Source organism: Salminus brasiliensis, chromosome 23, assembly GCF_030463535.1.
Source record: "Salminus brasiliensis chromosome 23, fSalBra1.hap2, whole genome shotgun sequence".
Taxonomy (NCBI): domain Eukaryota; kingdom Metazoa; phylum Chordata; class Actinopteri; order Characiformes; family Bryconidae; genus Salminus; species Salminus brasiliensis.
The window spans coordinates 3,047,078-3,065,461 of NC_132900.1; the positions used below are offsets into that span (position 1 = coordinate 3,047,078).

At 41.8% G+C, this 18,384-nt stretch overlaps 2 protein-coding genes across 4 annotated transcripts; both read right to left on the reverse strand.

The window, feature by feature from the left end:
• Window positions 1-714: 714 nt before the first annotated feature.
• bpnt2 (3'(2'), 5'-bisphosphate nucleotidase 2) lies at window positions 715-5,975 on the reverse strand. Its single transcript, XM_072669001.1, has 5 exons — window positions 5,439-5,975; window positions 3,621-3,780; window positions 2,234-2,329; window positions 1,580-1,741; window positions 715-984 (listed from the first exon to the last, which is right to left on the reverse strand). The coding sequence occupies exons 1-5, from the start codon at window positions 5,775-5,777 to the stop codon at window positions 716-718; spliced, it is 1,026 nt and encodes a 341-aa protein (XP_072525102.1). The 5' UTR covers window positions 5,778-5,975; the 3' UTR covers window position 715.
• A 1,921-nt stretch (window positions 5,976-7,896) lies between these two features.
• mffb (mitochondrial fission factor b) lies at window positions 7,897-18,201 on the reverse strand. Of its 3 annotated transcripts, none has more exons than XM_072669162.1 (7): window positions 18,151-18,201; window positions 15,533-15,736; window positions 15,119-15,294; window positions 14,334-14,422; window positions 12,241-12,405; window positions 10,942-11,026; window positions 7,897-9,600 (listed from the first exon to the last, which is right to left on the reverse strand). In XM_072669162.1, exons 2-7 carry the CDS (start codon window positions 15,723-15,725, stop codon window positions 9,469-9,471), a joined length of 840 nt encoding a protein of 279 aa, XP_072525263.1. In that variant the 5' UTR covers window positions 15,726-15,736; window positions 18,151-18,201; the 3' UTR covers window positions 7,897-9,468. The 3 variants fall into 3 exon arrangements, with proteins under 3 accessions (XP_072525263.1, XP_072525262.1, XP_072525264.1); XM_072669161.1 differs by lacking the exon at window positions 18,151-18,201 and adding an exon at window positions 17,985-18,143; XM_072669163.1 differs by lacking the exons at window positions 12,241-12,405; window positions 18,151-18,201 and adding an exon at window positions 17,985-18,143.
• Window positions 18,202-18,384: the final 183 nt, after the last annotated feature.

Sequence of the window (18,384 nt, forward strand, 5' to 3'; positions counted from 1 at the left end):
GTATGGATTGTGGGCGGGCCTAGAAGAGGATTGGTATGGAGACGGGTGTGAATGGGAATGTGAACTGTATGGGGATGGATGGGGACTGGCATAAACAGGGTTTAACATGGAGCTGGTAGAATGAGGATGGGAGGGGGGGCAAAAATCAGCAGAGTGTACAAAAAAAATCTGAATCTTAGTTGCTCATCTTAAGTGAAGTGCTGTGTAGTAGACAACAAAACAATGGACAGCATACATCCTGGCTGATCCTACATTTGGGCTCAGGGGAGAATCTGTATCTGTATCTGTTGTGTATCCATTTAATTCACTCACCAAACGAACATGGTACCAAGATCTGTGTTGAACAAGGAGCTTAATATTTAATAACACGGCCTCAGTGAGACCTTGCTCTTTTTAAGCTTGCATCATCAAATATTAAAGACTCACTCAGGAGAAATGATTCCGACGTTAAACATTTTGAAACGTTAAGCACGCGTGGTCTAACTCCAACGCCCTTCGCAGCCAAAGGCACTCTTTCCCTAATCATATAAAAGCTGCCCTCCCTGCCCAGCTCTTTAACATCATCCTCAGCAGAGCAGAGTGGCTGCCATCGGGACAGTAACCTTAACCTTGTGCTTCAACAGGTTCATCATGTCTGTGGAGGTACCGCAGCTAACGGATGCCTTAGTTAGCTTCGCGCACCCCCCCCCCCCCCGCCCCCCCCCCCTCCCACCCCTCAGTATTTGCTCTCGTCCCACGGTGGTAGTCTGTTCACTACTGCTTTGTGGTCTATGTTAATGCTGGCCAGCACGCCGCCCGGGTTCTTCTCAGAGCCTGAGTAGTCGATCTCTTCTCCTTTAAGAGTGGTCATGTGACCCCCCAAGGCCTTTAAAATGGCGTTTCCGGCACAGATGTCCCATTTCTTGATGAAGGTCACGTGGATGTACATATCTGCCTTCTCGTATTCATCATCAGACACGTCGAGAAGAGCAAGCACCTTGTAACCTGCGAAAAGAAGGATACTGTGTAATGCGCCACATTCCTCCCGCTTTATAGCTGTAGTCTTATTACTATCAAATATTAGGACATGTATATTTTTTACGCACAGATGTGCAAATGCACACACACAGCTTGTCTAATCCATGTTAAGAAGTATTGCCAAAAGTACAGGAGACTCTCTGGAGCACCATGCTGCCTAATGCCAGGTGTGGGCTAGAAGGGTATAAAGGCCCCCAGCATTGAGGAGCTGTGGAGCAGTGGAAGAGCTGTGTTCATTGGAATGGTGGATGGTGGTGGAGCTCCATCCAGTACTTTTGGGATCGTTGTGGAGTTGGGGAGGTGATCCTCCAACATCCTGACCTCTCTAAGGCTTTTGTCGCTAAATGCAATCAAATCCTCACAGCAATTTTCCTCCAAAATCTAGTAGAAAGCCTTTTTCTCTGGACAGTAGAGACAGTTACTCCAACAAAAGCAGGGGAAATGCTTTTTAATACGAACGAGCAGGTGTCCCAATACTTTTGTCCACACACACATTATATATATATATATATATAAAATACATTTAATAAAACATAAACAGCTGAAAGTAAAAATGCAGTACCTGCGCCCCCTGCTGGTAGGATTTCAGTAGTGTTCCCAAAAGCCTGCTGAACAAAGCCCTTCACTTTGCCTGCATGAGAGCGCGACACAATCACCTTGGGGTTGTTTGCGTTGTAGGACTCACGGGGCTTCACGTTGGCTCCTTCGCCCACCATGCCCCAAGCTGAAAAGGAGGGGGAACAACTGAGCAACAAGAGGAAACGGTGCTTGAAGGAATCCTCCAGCATTCTCAACCCATTTGCATTTAGAACAGACGACCGGTGGGCTTCAAAGACAAACAGCTGCCTCAGAACCCACCCACTGACCTCATTGTTTTTACCTTTACTAAGTAAAAGAATAGACCCGTATGGCGGGCACAGCCATTTGCAAGAGATCAGACTGAGAAACACTGGATCCCTTCAAACACGTCTAATAACTTCCAGTGAAATACCTGAACTGTTCAAACTGATTATTTGGACAGCAAGTGTTTATTATTGTGCCATATTATCATAAATAACAACCGTATGTAATTATAAATATAATTAGATTAAAATTATAATTATAAATACAACACATTACAAACCCTTGCATTGTCATTTTCACCATGTTCCAATTACTGCCAGCATTAAAGGGTTAACTGGCCTTGCTGTTGGTGTAAGTGGTCAAACAGACACACCTGTGTACCCAGTGAAAGGTTTGTGGATCACGCCCACAACAGGATCTCCGTCCACAGCCACACACACCATGGTCGTGACGTATTTACGCAGGTTTTCTGTTAAAAGAAAGAAAAGATAAAGAACTGTACGTGAAAACGCAGTGATACCTGATACATAATTATGTATAATAACATTATTATAGAATTATTATTATTATGGTTTTATAATTAAAGTGTTCAGATGTTTGTGATAAGGCACAAAAACTCAGCATTTTATGCAAACTTACAATTTTACATATTTCAATGTACTGATTAAATAACTGTCCATTTTTATGTTTATAGGTAATAATTCTAATAAATAAAGACACATTTATTATTAGTATACTAATGATTATATATGTTTTGAAATTTTACAGACACTATCTGTAATTGTTATTTTCGATTGTCACATTATTTACCAAATATTTACATTCATAATTATATATAACACGTATTGCAGTGTTAGACATAAATAAATGTATTGGAAATATTTCATTTATATAATGTTATTCACCCTCTAGGTAATAATGTGCATATATTGACATAATGGTATTTATAGCAATAACCATACCATAATTAATTATAACACTGGTATAATATTACAATATATATGATAGTTATTCATATAAATAATTATATATAACATGCATTAGGTCATTATTGGTCATTTGTAATAACGTTATCATAATGTCCATTATAAATGTAATTATTATTACTATTAACTAATTATAAACAATAACTATTATAAACAATGTTATTGACCAATTGGTAATGCATTTATTGCAATTATTTAATATATATTATGTTATTCTCCCTATATGTAATAAAGTTAAAATAAATTAATTAGTTATGATGAGATAATATATAATTATAATATTATTATAATATAACATTGACACTATATTGACATAAGGTGGTACGAGGTTAGCATCATCAATATTGATAATCAACAGGATTTTATGGTTGAAGTTTAGACATTAATAGTGTCTTAATTTTCTAATATCTAATATTTTTTTTAGCAAAACTCAAATATGAAATATTGCCATATTTCCATTCTGTCCGCATGTATCTGCCAAGTGTGCTGTCTGTAATCTGGATGTACCCTGTAGTGTAACATTTCCATTCAAACAACTGATACTATATTTGAGTAAACACACACACACACACATACATAAACACACATACACACACACACATACACACACATACATACACACACACACATACATACACACACATATACATACATACACACACATATACATACATACACACATACATACATACACACATACATACATACACACATACATACATACACATACATACACATACATATACATACACACACACACACACACACACACACCTGTGTATTCCTGAGTGGCATCCAGTGGATCGATCCACACGGTCACGCTGTCTGCGGGCACCAGTTTCCCCGCTGGGATCTTGTTCAGGATCTCAGAGGGGATGTTGCGCGTCCATATGGTGGCTTCTCCATCAGCGTTATCGTGCTCTTCTGAGACCACCTAATAAAGACATGAATATGAATGAAGCACATCTCAGCCAGCGCACAGCGATCCTCAGGGGTCGTGCTGAGGGTCAGCAAATGTGTGTCCCCACAAACAGCCATTTTAGTCACTATCCAAGCCCACCAGTGGACCTACACAGTGGACCGTGTCTTCTGAGCTGTGTATGTAATGTTGGTGATGGTGTAATAGTGAATACTGCAGAAACTGGCCTAGGATATTACTGTAATATCAGACAATGATAATCTTTTATTTACTAATTTATCTAGATTACATCTACAGACTGTTAAGGTGGGCTATATTTGGTGACTTTTCTTTATTATTTTCTTTATTAAAATGAGTTTAACCTTAATTTAAACTGAAATATGATCATTTTATGCAACTCTAAGTGTGATTTCAATTTTGCTGAATTTAACATACTGGAAAAAATATGCAAAAACGATGTGATATTAAAAATCACATGTTTGCACATGTTTTAATCCCCTAAGTCTAATTTCACTGTTGTTTTAGGCTTTGGAGAGTTGTAGGTAGTTGTATTTATGGTTTATGATTATGTAATGTGTGTAATTACAGTTTTATGCAAAGGTTTAGACACCCCTGGTCAAATTCCATGTAATTCTTGTAAGATATAGAAATACACCTCCTCTACAGAGTCACATTTCTGCACTGTTTAATACAGAACTGCTGTTTATCGTAATTATATAATATCATATCATTATCAAATGTGTTATTAAATATATTAAAATATATTAATACAATTTAATCATGTATTCATATAATTTTTGTGGGGGGGGGCGTTAAAACATAAAATCTGACATGTGCAAACATTATAATCATATTTAATATCATATTCCATTGTTTGTGCATATTTTTTTCCAGTATGTTAAATTCAGCAAAATTAAAATGGCACTTAAAGAATTGCATAAAATTATCATATTTCAGTTTAAGTGAAGGTTAAACTCATTTTCACTCATTTTCATTTAGAAAATCAACAAAATGTATAAACTTATTTATCATGTAATAAAAAAGTCACCAAATGTAGCCCGGAATATGATATTAAATATGATATAATGTTTGCACGTGTCAGATTTTATGTTTTAACCCCTCAAAATTATATGAATACATGATTAAATTGTATTAATATATTTTAATATATTTAATAACACATTTTTAAATGATATGATATTATATAATTAATAAACAGCAGTTCTGTATTAAACAGTGCAGAAATGTGACTCTGTAGAGGAGGTGTATTTCTATATCTTACAAAAATTACCTGGAATTTGACATGGGGTGCCTAAACTTTTGCATAAAACTGTAATTACACACCTTACATAATCATAAACCATAAATACAACTACCTACAACTCTCCGAAGCCTAAAACAACAGGCCGACCCCAGCGTAAAGCAAGGGTGCCAAGTCCTGGTCCAGGAGATCCACCGCCCGGAGGCCCCGGCGTCCCGGCGTCCCGGCTGGGTGGGGGGAGGCTTACCTGGATCATGGTGCCTCACCTGGACTGATCTCAAACTGTGCCTTCCTCCAGGACTGAGACTTGACCAATGCTGGACCCCCGGCCTAGAGCACTGCCTAATGACGATGCAGGGTCATGCCTGATCTGATGGGGTCAGCAAGGTCCCCCACCACTTCTCCCACTCACCTGTAGGTTGGGGTAGGTGTTTCTGAACAGGTAGAACATCTTCCTGTGGGAGTTGAGGTCTCCCAGTGTCAGCTTCTCAACGGCCCCCTCTTTGGTCTTTCCTTTAGACCTCTCCTCCAGGCTGTCCTCCACGCGGATGCGCTTCACCTCCCTGCCCCCCTGCACCGCGGCCTCCAGGGACAGAGCCAGGAGCTCCCGGAGGTCCACCGTGCTCTTCTGCCTGAAAGCGGCGAGCCTGCTGGACAGGACCCCGGCGTACAGGTGGTAAATCACGCCGACTCCGAGAAGACAAAACACGGCCACTCCAAGCGGGGACAGCCGGATGCCCATGGGTGCCATAGCCGCAGCTGCTGGAGCCCCAGCTCCGTTCACCACCGAGCTTAGGGACGCTTCTCCTGCCCACCAGCCAGCCCACCAGCCCACCAGCCAGCCAGCCAGCCAGCTAGCTAGCTGCTGAGGTCGCTTGCAGGCATCTGCATTGTTTCGCAAACGGAGCGAGACCTTAATGGAGATACCTGCAAATCCACGGATCTCCAGCCAGCATTTAGTGAGTTATTAAATTGCTATAAATGCGATATTCGCTCGCTTTTACGACCAGGTGCTGTCAGCAGCTTTGGGCGTGAAAAAAGCCCCTAAAAGAGCCCGAGAAGAACAAACAGCCCCAGTGTTCAGAAAGCTCAGGCTGGTTCCACGTCCGCGGTGGATGACGGCGCACACGCACATACACACAGAAACAGCCCCGTCTCATTTCGCTCACGCTCCCTATGTAGTGCACTAAACATGTCGGATTCGATATCAATAGCCATATTGAATTACTACTCTTATACTAAACGCTATCAATTCTGGAATATACCGAGTATACTACAATACAATTCTAACGTTTTAATGCATTATTTGGTGGGAAAAACACAGTTTTATGGCGTGACCCATGTGCACTACCAAGGGAGCATGATGCCATTTGAGACGCGCCCACACAAGCGAGGCTATTCCTTCCAGGTTGACCCCAGCGACGACTACGAGGTTGGGTTCCAAATCGCATCGTGCCCTACAGAGTACGCTACGTCCGCCATGTTTGTGCTTGTAAAAATTTTAAAACCGGCTGTGTCCCAAATCAAATAGCGCCAATGAATTGATTCTGGAGATTCACGAATTTTAGGTGATTTAGTGTTATCCCACCTACGCCAGTCCCGAAGTGCACATTTTTTTTAGGTGTGGTGTACGTTTATGTACGTTTATATTTCTCAAAATAGCAAATAAATAATTATTTTTCTTTTTATTTTTAAATAGTTTTTTTTTTTTTTTACTATTTTAAGAGTTTTTAGCTTTTTAGAAATCTGCAGTAAATAAATATGTTCTGAAGCTAAAGTAACTTTAGTCCTTTAACGTTTATCCCATCCCCTAAATGTCAAAACTGGCCTCCCAGAATAAGGAGAGCTTAGTATTGGAAATATGAATAATGCTAAATGCTACAAGCACTGGCTAACTCTTACACATTAAAATGATATTAAATTAAAATAAATCTGCTATACTTTTATAACACCAACATCTCTGTTAGTACCCTACATCTCCCAAAACCTCTTATCTACCACAGTAGATAAAGCTAGCTGGCTTTTGAAGAGTTTATGTGCAGCGTTAGCTTACATGTAGCAGCATTTGTATTTTGACTGATTAATGAGCTCTTGAGAACCCTAATTAGTTCTGAATTAATTGAGAACCCAACAAGGAACCATTTAATCAGTTAAACTGCCAGAACCATTGCCTTCAGGGGAGTGGTGGTTCAGTGTGTGTGTGTTCACTACACCGACGGGTCAAAGGCAGAGGCCAAATCTCATCTCTGTCCAACACTAATGGTGACCATGGTTGTCTTGTCTACTAAAGAAACCCTTACAGAACCCTCCTTCTTAAATGAATGAGTTCAACACCATTTTCACGAAGGTCTTGTGGCTGAATGCAATCAAATGCTTCTCACAGCAATGTTCAAAGGAAACCGAAAGCCTTCCCCATAGAGAAAAGGCTGTAACTACAGCAAAACATTAACAAAAATTAAATACTCTTTTTTTTAAATACTTTTTTTCTGAAGAAACATTATAGCAGGAGGTGTCCACAAACTTTTGTCTGTTTAGTCTGTTTGCCATTCTGCTGCGAAAACCTGCAAATGGGAAAATGAGAAGACAGCCCAAGGGATGCTCTACTTAAATCTGAGAACCAAACATCTACATCTGTGGTGGTGAGCAGCAAGTTTTACCACAAAGGCTTATTGATCACAAGGTTGTTGGTTTGATACCCAGGTCTGCTAAGCAGCCACTGTTGGGCCCTTGAGCAAGGCCCTGAACTCTCCAGGGGTGCTGTAGATAGCTGCATAGCTGACCCGGAGCTCTGACCCTGGCTTTCTACACTGGGATATTTGAGGAGAACAACAACAACATAGTACTGTAAAACATAAAGACAATCAGGGCACTTATTAATATATTATTTGTTTAATATTATATAATATGAAGACACATATAGCTGAATTCACCATGTCAGCTTTATTTTACAAATATGATATTGTGAAGTGATGATTGTGTAAGAGTGATTATGGCTCATAAGGCATGATTCTGCAAAAGAAGAGAACTGCTGAGGCCCGCAAAGCCAGTTTCATTATCATACGCACCTCATATTTAGCACAGAGGTAGCCTAAAGATCCACAGACGTTCATGTTAAACAGAATAAATAACGCGGCAGTGCATCTCAAACGTCAACACAAACATTCAGGATTTCACAAAATACTAAAAAGTCTCAGTGGAATGACCGTATAGTCCAGCACATGCTCCTCTTACCACGACACAAACTGCTCATATGATACAACATTTACAACAGACTCATGCTATAGAGTTTAATTATTGGCAACACTAGAACTGGGGGTAAGTGGAGGGAGAATTCACACCGGACATGAACCCATCTACCCTCTACGGTACACAGGGTCTCTACGAACGTTTGGCCGAAAGTGAAGTTCACAATGGTCTTTCTTCTGGCTAGTAAAGCCCACCTGAGCTATGAATGTGAGTGAATATTTAATCACATGTACCTGTTTGAAGAGTGATTCAGTTCAGATTCATTTGACTCCTTCGGATTAATCTGATTACAGAGGGCTTTAGTTTGAGTATCGATTCTGTTCAGATGATCTGACCCCACTGCAGAGTGCAGAGTTCAGACAGACACTAGTGATTCAGTTTAGATGAATCACTAGTGCTGTTTGAAGAGTGATTCAGCTCAGATTCATTTGACTCCTTCAGATTAATCTGATTACAGAGGGCTATTCGAGAAGGGATTCAGTTATAGTATTGATTCTGTTCAGATGATCTGACTCCACTGCAGTGTGCAGAGTTCAGACAGACACTAGTGATTCAGTTCAGATCAAACTGATTCCACTGATTTCATCAATCAGCCATAACATTAAAACCTGAAGCCGATGTGTTGGAAGCTGGGGAAAAAAATTGACGACTGGGTCAGAGCATCCCCAAAGCATTTCCAGGTCTCTTGTGGGATGTTTCCTATATGCCGTGGTCAGTAGTACCTACCAAAAAGTGCTCCAAGGAAGATCAACCAGGGCTCATTAAAGCTCACTTCTCAATCTACAGGACTTATAGGATCTGGTGCTAACATCTTGTTTTGGTGCCAGATGCCACAGGACACCTTCAGAGGTCTTGTGGAGCCTGTGCCTTGATGGGTCAGAGCTGTTGTGGACACATGAGAGCGACCTACACAATATTGGCTATGTGGTTTTAATGTTATGGCTGATCAGTGTATGTGAGTACATGTACAGTACTGTAGACTGAGACTGGCCTGTGACTGTTAGCAGAGAGTCAGCGGATATGAACGTATATAAATAATATTTGAAAAGGTAAACCTGGATGTATATTTTGCTGCTTAGACTTTGTGGAAAAGAGCTGAGTGACCTGCATTAGACATAGATATACACAAAGGCCACGTCCCGACAGCCTGTCCAGACGCAGCCTGAGAGGTTTAGTCAAGGCTTCGGCTCCAGCGGTCAGCGACGGAGCCAGATCCACGTGTTGACCAGCCAGAATGCCACAGTGAGCGAGTACATGACCATCTCCCGCTTGGCTCTCTCTTTGTTCTCTTGCTCCAGCAGTTGAAGCCTTCGGTTCAGCTTTATGATCTGTTCATTAAAAAAAAGGGAAAGATAGATTCAGTAGAATGAATCTGACTGAGATGACAGAGCAGTGATTTAGGTGGGATCCACTTTCTTAGGTTTCTCCTTTAGTTTGATGTGTTCGTATTAAGTTAATTCCAATGAATCAGATTCTATAGAGTAGATAAATCGGACTCCAAAGTGTTTTTTTTAGAAGCAACTCGTTTAAGTCGAGCTCAGAGTGCTGTTTGTGGAGTGATTCAGTTCAGAATAATTTGATTCCTTTAGATTAATCTGGAGGGTTTGAAAAAAGTGATTCAGTTCAGATCAAACTAAGTACAGAATAATGTTTGAGGAGTGATTCAGTTTACACAACTTTGATTCCAGAGTGCTGTTTGAGGTCTGATTCAGTTTTCAGATTATTTGATTCCTTCAGATTAATCTGATTACAGAGGCTTTTTTTGGAGAAGTGATTCAGTTCATACAAATCTGACTCCAAAGTGTTTTTTGAGAAGTGATTCAGTTCAGATTGAGCCAAGTACAGGAGTTGGTTGATTTTCAGGATTCCAGAGGACTGTTTGAAGTCTGATTCAGTTCAGTTCCACAGTAGTGTTCAAGTAGTGAGTCAGTTCAGATAGATCAATTCAGTTCAGACAAATCCTATTCCAGAGTGCTGTTAAAGGAGTCATTCAGATGAATTGAATTTGATTACAGAGTGTGTCTGATTCTAAAATAGTGTTTACAGATTCAGTCTCATCACAGCTTTTCGAGAAGGGATTCAGTTTTAGCATCAATTCTGTTCAGAGTTCAGACAGACACTAGTGATTCAGTTCAGATCAGATCAATCTGATTCCACTGTGGTGTTTAAGCAGTGATTCAGCTCGGACGCATCAAATTACAGCGTGGTGTTTTAGACATGATTCAGTTAGATGAACCACATTACAGATTCATGTTTCAGTACTAATTTGATTCAGAGGAATCTGATGATCTTCTATGGTGGTGTTCAAGCAGTGATTCAGATTCATGTTTCAGTACTAATTCGATTCAGAGGAATCTGATGATCTTCTATGGTGGTGTTCAAGCAGTGATTCAGATTCATGTTTCAGTACTAATTCGATTCAGAGGAATCTGATGATCTTCTATGGTGGTGTTCAAGCAGTGATTCAGATTCATGTTTTAGTACTAATTTGATTCAGAGGAATCTGATGATCTTCTATGGTGGTGTTCAAGCAGTGATTCAGATTCATGTTTCAGTACTAATTCGATTCAGAGGAATCTGATGATCTTCTATGGTGGTGTTCAGGCAGTGATGTTGAGTAGTTTAAATGGATCTGACTACAGAGTCGTGTTGGAGAAGTGATTCATTACCTGTCGTCTCAGGCCTGCTGCATCCACTAAAGATGCATCATCTGGAGTGTTCTCCAAACTAGCATCCAGGGTCACGAGAGCAGTTCTGTCACAACACAGGCAAAACATCCAGCTGCGTATGAGTATAGAATGTGATTCTACATGAACTATACATTTCTATATAATCATTTGTGTAAACAGTCTCATGGTCTAATCACCAGACTGCCACTTTAATTGCCTCTCAATCTTCCCTGACATAATAAGCGTGCAAGACGTCCATCACAGCAGAGCATGCAAGCAGAACAAGAAAACAGCAACAGTGCTCCATCGTCGCTTTTCTAGCCACGCTGCTCCCAACCCGCTCTGTGCTCCAGGGAAAATCTGTCCTCTCCGCTCAAGCTCCACCTCGCTTACCTCTCTAAGAAAGAAAGCACAGCCTGCACAGCTACTTAACCCTGCTGCTGGAGTAGCCGTGACCAGCACATACCAATATATTATTTGGACAAAAGTATCAGGACACCTGCTCTTTCATCGTTTCGTCCAAAATCAAAGGTATTAAGAAGAGGTTTATCCAGCTTTTGTTGGAGTAACCGTCTCTACTGTCCAGGGAAGAAGGCTTTCTACTAGATTTTGGAGGATTATAGCTGTGAGGATTTGATTGCATTCAGCAACAAAAGTATTAGTAAGGTCAGGATGTTGAATGATGATCACCACCCCACTTCATCGTCCCCAACTCATCCCAAAAGTACTGGAGGGAGCTCTACCATCCATCATTCCAGAGAACACAATGCTGGGGGGGCTTTATACCCCTCTAGCCCACGCCTTTAGGCATTAGGCAGCATGGTGCCAATAGGACAAGCTACAAAAGAGGCATCTGGACTGAGGCGGTAGAGTAATACTACAGGATTTACAGTGTAGTACAGCGTTATACAGTTATGCAGGGCAGCAGCTTGCGGCCGATGTAACCAGCAAATTACCGTCAATTCACGCAGATTACAGGTGTCGCTGCATTTTGACCGGGTCTTAGGGGCACTGGGGAAAGGAGATAGACCTGATGAACTAGCCGAACTAAAGCAGATTGTTGCTTCTCGTTCTACCTGAATGTTCTATGCCGAACATTTCAATCCCATGAGTAAGACCGTACTGACCAAGGACCAGTCACGATAAATGCCACTGGTGGGACCGTACTAAAGGGGAGCAACAGTGGTAGAGTCAGTGTTACAGCAGTGTCTCAAAACGAGGAGGGAGTCAGGGGGATGGTGGCCATGCAAAGAGAACATGATTATCTGACTTAGCTGACCATTCAAGTCAGGAGCTCACCTGCCGTGACGGTCATCCAGCATGGTCAGGACCTGCTCGTAGGCTCGGCGCGTGGTGCACTGGATGTAGGACAGGATGCCACTCGCGCTGTACAAGTTCTGGCAGTCCTGAGGGCTGATGAGAGGGGGACAGGCGCGGATCGGAGCGCTAGGAGACGGACTCGCACTGGCCAGCAGAAACAGGAGCAGGAATTAAACCAAAACACCACGGGACATGAGGAGGAGAAGGGGTGGGTGGGAACAGTTTAAGCACTGAACTAAACAGGGTATGATGAACAATGGCAGTTCAAGAAGGCTCCCATTTCTCAGTAGGAATGAGAGTTTTAGAAAGGGTGAAATAATAAAAATAGACTTTTTGAACAGCTGAACAAGAACATGCATTGTTGTTATCTAAGTAAATGACATAATTTTTTCTTAATTTTAAGTTAATTGATGACTGAATGACTTTCATTATTTTTAAGCATCATTCTTCCACAGGTATTTACCACAGGGAGGCTAATCATTGTTTCTGTTGCTAAATAGCAGGACTAAAGCGTTACCTTAACCCTCTGGAGTCTATGAACGCGCCAGCATATCAAATTCAATGGTTCGCCATTAATATTTTTAATGATACAGTGGAGACATGGGGTTTAAACACTTCCTAGATCTGTAGACTTTCCACTGCATCTCATTGCCAGACCGTACATGACTCATATCCGGAGTCACGAGGCTATGAAGGCAAGTCGAGATACTCGTCTCTGCCTCTTGTCGTGTCTAACTGGTCATCTGCCTCTCTTTTGTAATTATAAAATTCGTGGGTCGGTCTTTGGTTTCGTGTGAAACTGACCAATTGACACTCAGAAACTTGTCTTCTGCCTCTCTACATTTATTTACTCAAAATATTTTACTGGTTTAGTGAAGCTAAGACTCAGGTAAACCGTTTCAAGACACCAAAACAATTTTAACAAATTTTTTTTTACAGGAAATATGAAGTAATTCTAAAATTGTGGGGTTTAAGGTAGGAGTATCGGTTCACACAGTGTTCTAGGTCACATGGGGTCTCATTACAGGGTAATCGGGGGTCTGGACATGCTCTGGAAATTTCAATATGTTCAAAAACATGGGTATTTAATATGCAGGTGCCTTTAAAGGCGATTTTGTTTTTGAAAATATTGCAAAAATGGAAAATGCCCTCATAGACTCCAGAGAGTTGAATTCGAGTTACTCACAGCCCTGATTTCAACAGCTTTATGACTTAATTTGACAACATCCAGACAACATCAGCACTTTAAAAAGTCACAAATAAACATAAGCAACCTAAACTAGTCATGCAGCAGACACACACTCGTGGGCTGTGGAACATGGGGCGGAAACTGAATGGCACAGACCACAACACCACAATGCCTCCCTCAGATACACTATATGTCCAAATGTTTGTGGACACCCCTTCTAAAGAGTGATTTCAGCAACTTTAAGTTGCACCTGTTGCTGACACAGATGTGCAAATGCACACAACACACACAGCTTGTCTAGTCCCTGTTGAAAAGTACTGCCAATAGAACAGGACTCTCTGGAGCAGACGGTAACCATGAACCTATCTGCACCATGCTGCCTAATGCCAGGCGTGGGCCTGCATTGAGCTGTGGAGCAGTGGAAGAACGGTGTTCTCTGGAATGATGGATGGGGCTCCATCCAATATGTTTGCAATGAGTTGGGGAGTTGGGAATGATGAGTTGGGGTGGTGATCATCATTCGACATTCTAACCTCACTATCGCTACTCCTGTCACTGAATAAAATCAAATCCTCACAGCAATGCTCCTCCAAAATCTAGTAGAACATCTTTCTCCCTGGACAGCGAAGACAGTTACTCCAATCAACAACAACAAAAAAAAGCAGGATAAAATACCCTTGATTTCAGAAGAAACAATGTATGAGCAGGTGTCCCAATACTTTTGTCCATATAGTATACCTCTAAAGACACATTTGTACAGTATGGAATGCACGCACACACAGACAGATGCACAAACAGACAGATGGTCCAGACTGCATGAAGAGAGAGAGAGTGTGTGTGTGTGTGTGTGTGTGTGTGTGTGTGTGTTATGTGCTTTACTTACGCTTCATATTTGCTTATTTGGCCATTTTGGCGGACAGCTGAGTTCTCACTGGCACAGCGATCACGCCTCAGTCTTGTGTGAGATTGGACCTTTGTAAAGAAAGTGCAGGAATGATGTTAGGTATTTATGAAAAAGGATCTCCTTAACCTTTAAAACAGAAAAAAGGGTCACAGAACCTGTTCTGATTGGTCTAAAGTTAATCATGACTCCTCATACAAACAGTCTAACAGCACCCAGCTGAAGACTACTGGATGGTTCATTTTTAAAGCTGGTGAAACAACAGGCGTGCATTATATGATTATATTCAAAAGTTTGTGGACACCCCTAGCTACAGACAGATGTGCAGATGCACACACAGCTTGTCTAGTCCTTGTTGAAGAGTACTGCCAACAGAATAGGACTCTCTGGAGCAGAGCAACATAATTAACCTACTGGCACCATGCTGCCTAATGCCAGGCGTGGGCTAGAGGGCTATAAAGCCCCCCAGCACTGAGCTGTTGAGCAGTGGAAGAACTGTGTTCTCTGAAATGATGGATGATGGTGCTCCATCCAGTACTTCTGAGATGCATTGGGGATGCATTGGATTTTCCATCCAACATCCTGACCTCACTAACGCTCAAAACCTAGTAGAAAGCCTTATTCCCTGGAAAGTAGAGACAGCTACTCCACCAAAAGCAGGAGCAGCTCTTTTTAACACCCTCAATGTCTGAAAAAACAATGAAACAGCAGGTGTCCCAATACTTCCAATAGTCCATATAATGTATGAATGTTCACGGTTTCTCTACCTCTTCTTTCATCTGAGCTGGTGGTCCCATAGGCTGTTCGGGCTCAAGGAAGTGCAGAGGCTGTTCTTTGAGGGTGAGGACCCGCGGAGGAGCCTTTAACTCCACGGACTCCACTGGAGTGGACTGAATCAGGTCCAAATCTACGGGTCTGCCGAAGCGAGCATCATTATCGTCACCTGGAGCATGAGACATAAGGGGTCTTCATTTGCTTCATAACTTCAATTGAATTGTTGTTATAATTACTAACTCACTCTAAATCCAAGAAAACATGGAATCTGAGGTTACAGGACCCCTATTGTTCTCCATCTCCTGGCACACCCCTAATTTAGGCAGTTAACAGAAGCATGCACTAATAACCAGAATCAGGACAACGATGCAACTGCTGAAGTGGTGGGACGATTGATTTGGAAATACCTGCCACCACGATCCTCTCAGGGACGTGCATCATGGTGCTGTGGGAAGCTTCCATCAGAAGCCCAGTATGATCTTCGGAGGAGTTGGGCCCGATTTTGAGCCTGTCTGGGATCCTCATCTGCTGGCTGATGCCCTCTGTGTACTCCAGCTCATATTGGATGCGGTTAATCTCAGCCATGTCGACCTCGCTCATTTTCCCCACCGCTGTTTTACAAAGAAAAACAACAGAACAGCAGCATGAGAAGCTTGAAACGATGCATTTAACAGTTGGCCTTTAAGACTTTTTAGGGGTTCACAGGCATATGACAGGCCTTTCTGTGTATAATACATCAGTACAGACTGATAAGAGCTGGTAAACCTATTGGCATCATGTTGCCTAATGCCAGGTGTGGGCTATATAGAGAAGTATAAAGCCCCCCAGCATTGAGCTGTGGAGCAGTGTAAGAACTGTGTTCTCTTGAATGATGGATGGTGGAGCTCCATCCAGTACTTTTGAGATGCACTGGGGATGATGAGGTGGGGTGGTGACCATCCAACATCCTGACCTCACGAACGCTCACAGCAATGCTCCTCCAAAACTCTAGTAGAAAGCCTTCTTCCCTGGACAGGAGAGACAGTTACTCCACCAAAAGCAGGTCCACCAAGAGCAGCTCTTTTTAACACCCTTAATGTCTGGAAAAACAATGAAACAGCAGGTGTCCCAATACTTTAGTCCATATAGTGTATGAATGTTCACTGTTTCTCTACCTCTTCTTTCATCTGAGCTGGTGGTCCCGTAGGCAGCTCAGATATGAGATATTAGGTATCTGTAGACTACACTGGCTTTCTGTAGCTGCTGCCCTCATCAGATTCAGAACCCTGACTCTGGCCTACAAAGCCAAGACTGGACCAGCCAGCCCCTCCACCAGTACTTGATGGCGATGGTCCAAAGCTGATCTGCGCCAAGAGCCCTTCCAGCTTCAAGTACGGCTCGGCTCGACCCGCCATCCTTTAAGATCCACGGAAGACGAGCGTCCAGACTTTTTACTGTCCTGCACCGAAGTGGAGGAACGAGCTTCCCCTGGGTGTCCGAACAGCAGAACGCAGATGACTTTGACGTGAAGTGCTGAGTATTGTGTCTCTATACTGACTTCTGTATTTAGTAGTATTACTGTATTTTCTACAGGCTATATTACGCTACGGTCATTACATGGGTAGTTGACAGATATGGCATTTTTGTAAAACATCATTTTTGAAGGCAAAAATTATATATTTATATGGTGTGCTGTGGTGTTTTAGGCACATAAGGAGTCCCTTATTTTAAATAATATACAAACAGCATGATCTGCTTGCACTTTAAATATTTACTGTCATATTTATTTAATGTGAAATTATTAACAACACTATTTTGAGGCAAACTTTGCTGTAATCTTTTGGAAACTTCTGAAATCCATACCGGTTTAAGACCAGTGAGAATTATACCTCCTCTAATGCAAGCCTTATAATCATAGGACATCACAATATATGGACAAAAGTATTGGGACACCTGCTCATTCATTGTTTCTTGTGAAATTAATGGTATTAAAAAGAAAAAGAGCTCAGGTTGGAGTAACTATTGGAGTCTCTACTGTCCATAGAAGGTGGCTTTTTACTAGATTTTGAAGTGCGGATTTGATTGCTGTGAGGATTTGATTGCAAGAGCGTTGCAAGAGCATGGATGATCACCACCCCACCTCATCCCAAAGGTACTGGATGGAGCATCATCATCATCATCATCACCACCACCACCACCACCATCATCATCATCATTCTTCCAGAGAACACAGTTCTTCTTCTTCCGCTGCTCCACAGCTCAAGGTTTCTGGGGGGCTTTATACATACCCCTCATCTTACCCCACATGGTGCCAATAGATCCATGATGTTTATTATCTGCTCCAGAGTGTCCTACTCTATTGGCAGTACATCTCTACAGGCATTAGACAAGCTGTACGTGTCCATTTGCTGTCCACATGTGTGTGTCAGCAATGTATGTGCAGTCATTAGAAAGGGTGTCCACAAACTTTTGGACATATAAATACATGCCACACTAAAGGTCAGAAACGGTGGCTAGTTGTTGCATTCATTAGGAAGCAAGACTTATTGGTATTAATTCCCGTTAGTACACAAATATCACATATTAATTATTGATATTTTGATTGTTTTAGTTACTTTATGTCCAAAGCCATTAAACTCCACATTGCACAGAACTGGCTTCCTGCTAGCGAAGCGTTAGCTGGCTGGCTAACCTAGCATAGCTTGCTAGCGTAGCTACCTCGCTACTTTCACGGATATCCGCTTTTATAAAGGACAAAACGTCTAAATCACAAACGTTTCCGCAACGTTTTAGACTAATATAAATGTCAGGTTTCAGAATATACCGTTAGCTAGCTAGCTTAATGTCATATAGCTAGCATTAGCTACATAGCTAACCAACCTTATTCATCCGTCCGTCCGTCCGTCAGATTGCTGCCTCTCCTTTCGCTTTCACATCTCAACCTGCACTGTCCGGATTAGCTAGCCTGTCTAACTGGAGTATCAGTACGCCGTGTGCTTTTATAAACGCCTCCTGTAAAGATATGTAAGGAATAAACCGCTCCTACCAGATGCTAGTCCATCTGCAGCAGGTTCACTAGAATGAACACGGCCGTGGCTACGCTCGAATCTGCGCACTCGTACCCTATCTAGGGCGCCTATCTTGTGTTACTAGGGCTACAGCTAGCTAGTAAGCTATCTAGTTCTGATCACATTTATCAGGTTTCTATTGAGCCACTAAAGTATCAAGGTGGAAGATGAATAATGAATAATATTTAGAGACATAAACCGTTCCAATAATT

Excerpts from the sequence above, each read along its gene's own strand:
- bpnt2 (XM_072669001.1), bottom strand. The coding sequence starts at position 5,777 with ATGGCACCCATGGGCATCCGGCTGTCCCCGCTTGGAGTGGCCGTGTTT. Across the intron at positions 3,781-5,438 it reads ACACCTACCCCAACCTACAG|GTGGTCTCAGAAGAGCACGA; the intron begins GTGAGTGGGAGA and ends TGTCTTTATTAG. Across the intron at positions 2,330-3,620 it reads TGCCACTCAGGAATACACAG|AAAACCTGCGTAAATACGTC; the intron begins GTGTGTGTGTGT and ends TTCTTTTAACAG.
- mffb (XM_072669162.1), bottom strand. The coding sequence starts at position 15,725 with ATGAGCGAGGTCGACATGGCTGAGATTAACCGCATCCAATATGAGCTG. Across the intron at positions 12,406-14,333 it reads CAAATAAGCAAATATGAAGC|TGCGAGTCCGTCTCCTAGCG; the intron begins GTAAGTAAAGCA and ends TCTGCTGGCCAG. Across the intron at positions 11,027-12,240 it reads CTGGATGACCGTCACGGCAG|AACTGCTCTCGTGACCCTGG; the intron begins GTGAGCTCCTGA and ends GTGTTGTGACAG.